The 9,445-nt window shown below is 43.4% G+C and overlaps 1 protein-coding gene across 1 annotated transcript; it reads left to right on the top strand.

Moving 5' to 3' along the window:
• The first annotated feature begins 1,092 nt into the window (after positions 1–1,092).
• PKDREJ (polycystin family receptor for egg jelly) lies at positions 1,093–8,988 on the top strand. Its single transcript, XM_056862307.1, has one exon. The coding sequence runs from the start codon at positions 1,093–1,095 to the stop codon at positions 8,986–8,988; it is 7,896 nt and encodes a 2,631-aa protein (XP_056718285.1).
• Positions 8,989–9,445: the final 457 nt, after the last annotated feature.

Raw genomic sequence — 9,445 nt, 5'->3', positions numbered from 1 at the left:
CAATATTATGAGCTCTCCCCACACCCCTAGGTGTGATCTACAGCACCACTGTCATTGCCAAAGTGTAGGGTTGCCAACCTCCAGGCATTAGCTGGAGACCTGCTATTACAACTGGTTTCCAGCCAATAGAGATCAGATCACCTGTAGAAAATGGCCACTTTGGCAATTGGACTCTATGGCATTGAAGTCCCTCCCCAAACCCTGCCCTCCTCAGGCTCCACCCCAAAAATCTCCTGCTGGTGGCAAAGAGGGACCTGGCAACCCTACTGATGACAAAAAACATTATCGCTAATTATCACTAGTTTTTCCCAGAATGACAGCAACAGGATTGCTGATCCCTCATGATTCTGCCCGGGCAATATCTCCCAGCATCCCATATAATACACAAGAATGGAGTTTATATAAGCCTGCTCTGCAGGATCATACTAGTTAAACTTAGCGCACATCTCATCCCTCCAGGGCAGCAGGGCATTATCTAATGGGCTGTCTATGTAGGCTACCTGTGCGGTAGTGGCTCAAAACTCAGCAAACGTTGCCTGCCATGTCTAGCCTTTCATTGCACCCAACCCTGTGTTGAGAGGTGTCAAACCTAGGGTCACCAGCTCCAGGTTGGCTAGAATCCCTGAAACCCTGGAGAACCACCACCAGTCAGAGCTCAATGGACCAATAGTCTAACTCCGTACGAAGCAGCTTTAGATGTTTATCCATTTCTGTTTCTACTGGCCAGCAATATTTCAAAAGGAGGTGGAACTTCCTTGGCAATGTTCTCCAAAGTGGGTGCGTGAGCGTGTACAATCACACACACACACTTCTAAGAAAATATGTATGCAAACAGGCTCCATATCCCGTTTTTACAAATAAGGACATGGTTTCAGATGAAGGAAAGATGAGGTGGAACATTTTATGCAGACTGCAAGGAGGGGGGTTAAGAATGAGGGACATTGCTTTTTTGAGGGGGACAGGGAAGTACGGACACGGGTTGCCGGGCAACGTGTGGAATTCTAGAATTCATATAAATGTTTCATCGATGGCAGTTGGGGACGTAGAGAGCCAGGGTCCACTCCTGATTCTAGCCTTTTGTGTCACCCTAAAATGCACTGCGTGTTGAGTTCCCTCCTCCTCTTCTGGTACTGGGGCTGCCTCCAGTACCCAGAGGTCATGGCCCCTCGTTTACTGCCACCACCACTGCTGGTCACCTGCTCAGACCTACAAACCCGTGTCTGTCAGCAGCAAAATTCCACTCTTTGGACTTCGTGTCTGTGGGATGAAGACACCGAGCTGTACTGCCTGAGACCCTCAGGGTTTGTTTCAAGAATTAGACGGGGAAAGACAGATTTGCCATCTTCTTATTGTAGCTGGTATTGGAGCTCAGCCTGGGTGCCCAGTATGATGCTCTGGCCACGCCGGTGGATGATGGGCTCCGGCCTAGAAAGAGGAGCCACACGCTTGCCTTGGGACTCCACCGGCATCCCCGTCCGGTGCGGATCACTTTCCTGCAGAGTGCCCACGTGCCTTCACCATGACCTGAGCATTGGAGTGTTTGGCCAAGATGTCCAACTTCTCCTGCTTTGGCCGCTCACGCGTCCTGTCCACGAGCAACAACCTCTGCAGCTGGGCTGGTGTGCACGCCTCAGCGGTTCAAGATGGCCTTCCCACTACAGTAGTCAAGGAGGTGAACCCGTGACCTTTCTCCTCCCCACTGGCTATCGTCCAGATTCTCCTCACTCCCATAGTGGTGAATTGTACCGCATGTGCACCTCCTACTTCAACTATCACCTGAGTGTGCATTACACCCGCCAAGGACTACATGTTGCTTCCCTCCGCATTAAGCACGGGCCTCAAGTCAGCCTTAGCCTGGACTTGCAGGTGGAACCCATTCTGGTACACATTTTCAGCATCCACTCCAAATGGCTCACAGTCACTCATAGCACCATCAGCCTCTTCTGGATCCTCTTACGTGTAAGCCCCAGAAGAATGGCCTACAGACTGTTGGATGTTGAGAGTGGAGGGTTCTGGTCTACCACCTACAATCCATATGCTCTGCAGAACAATTACTCTGTTGGCCCTATCCCACTTCATTCCAGGAAGAAGGTAGTGGCTGGCATATATTTTTACACTGAAGAAGGGGGGACCGGGGAACTGAGAGGGGAACTAGGGTACTCCAATGGCACTTTAAGCCTAACGTCTAAGAGTGAGCCGCCATCTCGCTTCACTCTCAACACAAGCAAAATCAAGATGGGCACCTATCTTTTCAGCCCTGCCCAGGGATTGTACTATTCCACCCAAGAAGGAAACGCTCCTGAGGACCCCTCTGGCATGCACTACTTTTTCTACCAGCAGCAAAGCCTCTCATATCTTTTTACCATTGAGTTTCTCCAACTGCAATGGTACAGGTTCAACGTGCATCTATACCTTAACCGGAAGGGAGTCCTTTTACAAAAGCCTTTCCCAGAGAAAAATATTGAAGTTCATGTTTTCAACAGTGGTCCTTCTTTTTCACAAAGTTTGATCTATATTGTGTGGTTTGTTCCCATACAACACCCACTGCTGCAGAATGAGTGGACCTTCGAGCTGCAGTTGTATGATTCAAGAGAAGAGTTCCTCATACAAAACAATGCTTATACGTACCGGGATCGTGTCAAAAACGCCACCCATTTTATTCCTCACTCTGTTTTACCTTTCAATCCTGCCTTGTACGCCGGCTTTGTAGCACCTGTGAACTGCACTAGAAGCAGACTGATAAGGGCTGTTTTAAAAGCTACAATCGACAGTTATGCTTCAAAGGAAAGCAACTCCACAGTTGCCTGCCTTCAACACAATTGTTTTATTAAGCAAGTTAATATCTGGAAACCTGACCTTTCCAACTGCATCTTAAAATACAGTAAAGGGACCTCATTCACTCTGTCTGCTAACATACAGATGAATTGCCCAAGTCCTAAACAAAGAGACAACATCTGGAAAATCTATAAGGTCTCAGATGTGAAGGCTACCCCTGACTGGTCAAAACCTTTTTATCCACCTTGCCTTGGAAGGCGAGATCTTGTTGTGTTAGAGGTTCCTGGTTCTACTTTGGATGATGGCTTGTATCTCTTTAATTTCACAGTAAAATTAATAGCAGTGGATGCTTTGGAGAGCGTGGAAGGCTCTGATTCGGTGTTTGTCCAGATTGGGCCAGGTAGTCTTGTGGCTGTCATTGCCGGAGGCAATTTCCGGACCGTTGGATTTTCTGATCAATGGACTCTAGATGGATCCTATTCCTACGATGCCGAGGCAGCCCTTCCTTCTGAAAGAGTCACATTTACTTGGTACTGCACCAAACAAAAATCAGACTACGTATCCATGACGCTAAGTTTGAAGGGAAAATGTCGTCCAGATCAGGTGGATTTGAAATGGACATCATCGTCTGACGCAGTTCAAACAGTGCCGCCAGAAACGCTTCAGGAAAATACTGTTTATTATTTTTGCCTCGTGGTTCAAAAGGGTGGCAGGACAGCGTGGGCTGAACAAACGGTTCATGTGCAGCCAAGCTCTGTGCCAATTCTGAACATCACATGTATTGAAAATTGTGGCAGGTCAGTCACGGCCACCGAAAGATTTTGTCTCTCTGGCAAGTGCATAAACTGTGGGGAATCGATCAGACCACTCTATCATTGGTCACTTCTCACAGCAAATTTCACCGAAATAAATTTTGATTGGGATGCCAAGACCTCAACTGGCAGGTCCAGTCCATACATATGTATAAAACCACTGAGTTTTGTAAATATGACAGAAGAAAAATACATGCTTACCCTAAAAGCAAGCTTCTGGAGACACCAGCCATCTGCTAATAGCTATTTATTTTTTGTAAATTCTCCACCTCAGATTGGAAAGTGCTTGCTTAAGCCGAGCACAGGAATTGTATTTCTAACAAAATTCATTGTTCACTGTAGTGGGTTTAAAGATAAACATTTGCCTCTTACATATAAAGTCAGAGCGGCATCACACACTCTAACAATTACCAGAATGCTTTCAATAGAAAACAGTACCCTGGGGACAATTGTGTATTTTGGTTATCAATCTAAAATCCCACCAACTTTTTTACCCATTGGCGTCCCCTCTAAGCAATACACCTTGACAATATATATTGAGGTATATGATGCCCTTGGAGCATTTTCTCAACTAACCTTACAGGCAAAGGTACGTGGTCCATTCAAAGGCAAGCAAACAGACGTTATTCTGAATGAATTACATGGTTTTTCCAGTGGCCCAAAGGCTCCAATCACATATTTTCTTGAAAGTGGGGATTACTTTAAGGCAGGCTATTTTGTCTACATGGTGGCTTCCGCTTTAAATAATATCGAAGCTTTGCAAAGATTTCACTCCTCTAAGACCAAACTACGGGAAATCCTTCTTAACAAGTCTGCAGGAATCCCTACAACAGGCATGATGGAACTAACTCAAATGGTCTCCGGAATTTCTCAAATAACGCAGGAAGTCACAGAAGTAAATAGGAAGACACAACTCCTTGCAGTCAGGAAACTCAAAGAACTGAGTAAAGAACTGAAAAAGTACAGAGATAAAAACATAGGCTCTAAGGAAATAGAAGTTCTCAGCACTGGTATTTTTGAAGGGCTGTCCAATATCCTGAAAGCCTCTCTGTTAGACTACAGAAATGTCCATAAAAATGGGGTGAAAGGCACTCTGACTGCCACTGAGATGTTAGCAGAACTTATCTTACAAGGTAAAGTCCCTGGAGAAAATGAAACGGTTATGGAAAGTAGTGACTGGACCATTACATTCAGGAAAGATGAAAAGTGGGGCGTTCCTGATACTTTCTTTAACAGAGGAGACTGTAAGAATTGCTTTTATTCCAAAATCAATCAAGAGGGTCGTGATGAATTGCCAGCAGATGCTGAAGTCTCCACTGTTGTTTTTGAATTTCATCAAAACCCTTTCCCCTGGTTGCCCTTTTCAAAAGATATCAGCACAAGGGTGACTGGATTCAAGATGACAGGAACCAGATCTAATGGCGACATAGGGGGGATCATACCTGAATTAGCAGAAATGATCATGACTAGAAAATATGAGGGCTCTGCCATCTTTGAGTTGAACATTGGGCATGACAGAGAACTCCACAAAACAACTGGAGCCTTCAGTTTTGAAGTACATAGGAATTCCAAAGAAGTTTTCATCCAGATCGTGACCGAACTGAAGCTTACTTTCCACATATTTGTTTATCTAGGCCTCAACGTCAGTCATCCTCCTATCGCATCTTTCAGTGTTTCCCATAACAAAAATACCATAACAAGAGGAAATAAATCTAAGGTCCATGAATGTGCAGCGCAAGCTTCTTATATATTTTGTCTTTCCCACTCTTTGCTCAGATCCATATTCCAAGGCAACAGAGCCGAAAAATTGAACGTGTCTATTGTTTTACAATCAGACCCTTTCATGTGGGGCCCAAGGGTTCAGGTTGTTGGTATCAGGCTTTTTACTGCTGACTGCTTATACCTAGATGGAATCCAGGGTCAATGGAAAGAAAACGTCTGCAACCTCGGCCCTCAGACGAGCTGGGAGAAATTACATTGCATCTGTCCAGCCAAAAAACGTACTTCAAGGGCTGCAAGTCCTCGACCAAGAAGAACTTCCAAAAACGACATGAAGTTTTTGGCTGGCAAAATCAGTGCGTACCCTGATCCAGTAGATATGAAGAAGGTCTTGCCGGTACGGATCCACAACAATCCAATAACAACAATGACAGTACTTTTCATTTTTGTCATATACTTTTGCTTGGCCGTTTGGACAATGAGGAAGGACAGGGCTGATATGGAAAGCAAAGACCACGTCATAGTCTTATCAGACAACGATCCCTACGACCAAGTGTGTTACTTTGTCACAGTATACACAGGGAGTCGCTTTGGAGCAGGAACCACAGCCGAGGTTTTCATTCAACTGATAGGCCACAAAGACGCTAGCGACATACATTGCTTAAGACACCCTGAATACCCAACTCTCGTTCGTGGGGCTGTCGACACTTTTCTCCTGACGAGCAAGAATGACCTCGGAGATATTTATTCCTTTCACGCGTGGCACAATAATGGAGGTTCATCTCCTAATTGGTTCTTGAGTAGAATCAAAGTGCAAAATGTATTCACCAAACAATCGTGGATGTTCATCTGCCGAAAATGGTTTGCACTCAATAAGGGTGATGGTCTAATAGAGAGATCATTTGTTGCCACTCATCCAACTACGCCTTTAAGCAAAATGGATTTCTTCTTGATAACTCTCGCCTGTGAGCTGGGAGAGACCCACTTATGGCTTTCTGTTTTTGTTCACATCAGCACCAGTTCTTTGAACAGGCTCCATAGATTGTCTTCTTGCTTAGCCATGTTGTTGTGCACCCTACTATTTAACTTTATCTTCTTCAATGCTGACAAAGATAAACTAGTGGTTTCTGAACAGCCGTTGTATTTGAGAGCGCTGCTTATTGGAATTCATAGTGCTTTCATTTCTTTCCCTCTACAGATGTTCATAACAGCTTTGTTCAAGTACTCCCAGCAGAAGCCTTTGCCACAGGACTCATCTAACACTCAGCCCAAAGAATATTCTGCTTTCATGTCTAGAAATCTTAGGAACTGGAAGGAGCGTCTGCAGAAATGGTACTTTGTAGAAACTGCTTCAAAAGGTTCAGGAGATAGTTTCCAAAGCACTCCAGATTCATACGGTCTGGAACAGCTGAACAGAAAAAGCCGGGGCCAGGCAGTGAAAAAACGGAGTAACTGTACTGTGTCTGAGGGGGATGCAAATATAATTGCGAAGGAAGAGGACATGGTTCGTGATGCCAATGCCACCAACAATTTTAAGAACAGAAATGAGAAGAAAGATCCATATCCTCAGATAAAGCCGCTAAATAATCGCATCATGCTCTTTCATAAAAGCCCACAAATAATAATTTCCTGGTGGTATGTTTATGTCCTGTGGATATTGTTCTTGATCACTTCTACAGTGTCATCATTTTTTATCATATATTATGGTCTGTCCTATGACTACGAAACGTCTTTTGAGTGGCTTATAGCCTCTAGTATCTCATTTTGTGAGAGTGTGTTTTTGCTTCAGACTTTGAATGTTGTTTTTTTCCCAGCCCTGAGGACACTCTATCCAAAGTATTGTGAAAACATCCCATGGTCAAGCAGACACACCTACTTAGAGATTAAACTGGACAACATAACTATGGATGCGGATGAGATGCGCGAGTTACATTATGAACTAGTCAGGCTCCGAGGCACCAAACAGTACCATCCCTTGGAAGAGGAAGAAGTTACGCTTTTTAAGAAAAAGCACAAGGTTCAACACCAAGCTTTTGTGTTCATAAAGGATGTCATATGTCACTTTGTCTTTTTAATTCTTATTTTAAGTATCGCCTGCTCAATGGAAAACACCACTAGTTTTTACTACAATCAAGGCATTCATAGCAAATTCTCTCAGGGGCTCTCAGACATAAGTAAGGTAGAGCATGTTTACTCCTGGCTGAGGAACGTCTTTCTACATTTGATCCACAACAAGGACCACCCAGCTTATCTTTCAAAGTCCTGGTCCAAAATCCTGGGGTTGCCTAGAATGCGACAAATAAGAGCAGAAAACACATCAAAGGAATGCTTTCACCCACACAGTTTGGTAAATGAATTTCTGATTAGTAACAGCCATTGCCTTCATCAGTATGGACGCGACCAAGAAGATAAAGGAGATTACCTTGGGACATGGTCAAACTCTGTCAATAAATCTGCTTCCAAACCTTTCAGCAATTTTTCAGGCTACGCTTACTATTCAGTCCCTGAACAATGGAAATATACCTCATATGGACTACTAAATGCTTATGGAGTGGGAGGTTATACTTTTCATTTTTATCCAGAAGAGCAACAGGCCAATTCAACAAAAAGAATAGTTTTTTTAGAACAGAGAGGCTGGCTGGATGAAAATACCTGGGCATTAATAGTTGAGCTGACAACTTTTCATCCAGATGCAGATTTATTTTGCAGTATCTCCATTGTTTTTGAGATGTCTGACTTAGGCCCTGTTAACACAAGCTTGTTGATCCATTCATATAGTCTCCCAATTTTCACACAGCTAAGCATGACACAAAAGTTTGTGCATATCACTATTGTGTATATGCTCATATTTTATATCATTGATGAACTTTGCATGATGGAACAACAGAGATTAAAATACATCAGAAATGTTTCTAACTTAATTAACTTTGGGGTAAAGACAGTCTGTCTGTTTTTCCTTTTGAACCTTTCCTTCAAATTTAAGCTAGCTTCCAGCTTAATAGAGTTGTATTTACTTCATCCAAATGAGTTCATTCCATTCCATAAAGTTTCCCACATTGATGAAACAATAAGGATTACTCTGGGTTTTTTGATCTTTTTTATCATTTTGAAAACGCTGCGATATTCCCGGTTCTTTTATGATGTGCGATTGGCTCAACGCTCCATCTTGGCGGCCCTCCCTGGGATCTGCTCCATGGCTCTGGTGGTGGCGGTATACTTTTTTGTCTACATGGCATTTGGCTACCTGGTATTTGGCCAATATGAATGGAACTACAACACGATGACTCATTCTGCTCAGACAGTATTCTCTTACTGTGTTTCAGCTTTTAAAGACACCGCCTTTACATCCAACAGAGTGCTAGGAAGTCTCTTTCTGTCTTCATTCATGATGGTCATGATCTGCGTCTTGATCAATTTATTTCAAGCTGTGATTATGTCTTCCTATGAGGACATGAAGCAACCTGTCTACGAAGAGCCTTCCGACGAAGCGGAAGTGGTCAAATTTCTGTGTCATAAGATCCGCAGGATATGGTATCTCGTAAGTTGTAGGACACCACCTGAAAGTGATGCAGAGCTTTTCATTCGAGTTCTGTACGGGCATTCTGAAAGGAGAAACTCGCGTCACCTAGGACTCAAAGCCAGGAAAATAAATGGCCGTAAAATGGTTTACCTTGTCGTTTGAGTCTTTGCTGGCCTTACATGCAACTGCCTTAACCTGAAGACATAGAATGAAACTGTACATTAAAAGAAAAACAGCAAGGACGAAGAACAAAAGGATTGCCCTAATTAGGAATTAAATCTCAATTATAATAAATGTGAGTTGTTTGATTTGTACCATGTACTAAAGGGATACTTACACCGAGTTAACAGCAAGCATTCATATAGACAGCCTGGATGAAGAATTAAGATCAGGTTCTTTCACCTTTCTTAAAACATGGGCTGCAATGAAAACTGAGGTATTATAAATGTGCAGCAAGCAATTGGGGAACACGCCCCTTGTGTATGCCTCTTTCATTACAAAGGTTATCTAGCTAAACAAATAAATGAATTCTTCTTCTTCTACAAAGGTTATCTGAACACACTTCTTATCCAATCCTGCCTTAAGATGCAGCAATATTTATTCAACAGTGTATGTGTGT

Source organism: Euleptes europaea, chromosome 17 (assembly GCF_029931775.1).
Source record: "Euleptes europaea isolate rEulEur1 chromosome 17, rEulEur1.hap1, whole genome shotgun sequence".
In the NCBI taxonomy this organism is placed as follows: domain Eukaryota; kingdom Metazoa; phylum Chordata; class Lepidosauria; order Squamata; family Sphaerodactylidae; genus Euleptes; species Euleptes europaea.
This window is presented reverse-complemented; position numbering and strand designations above follow the sequence as displayed.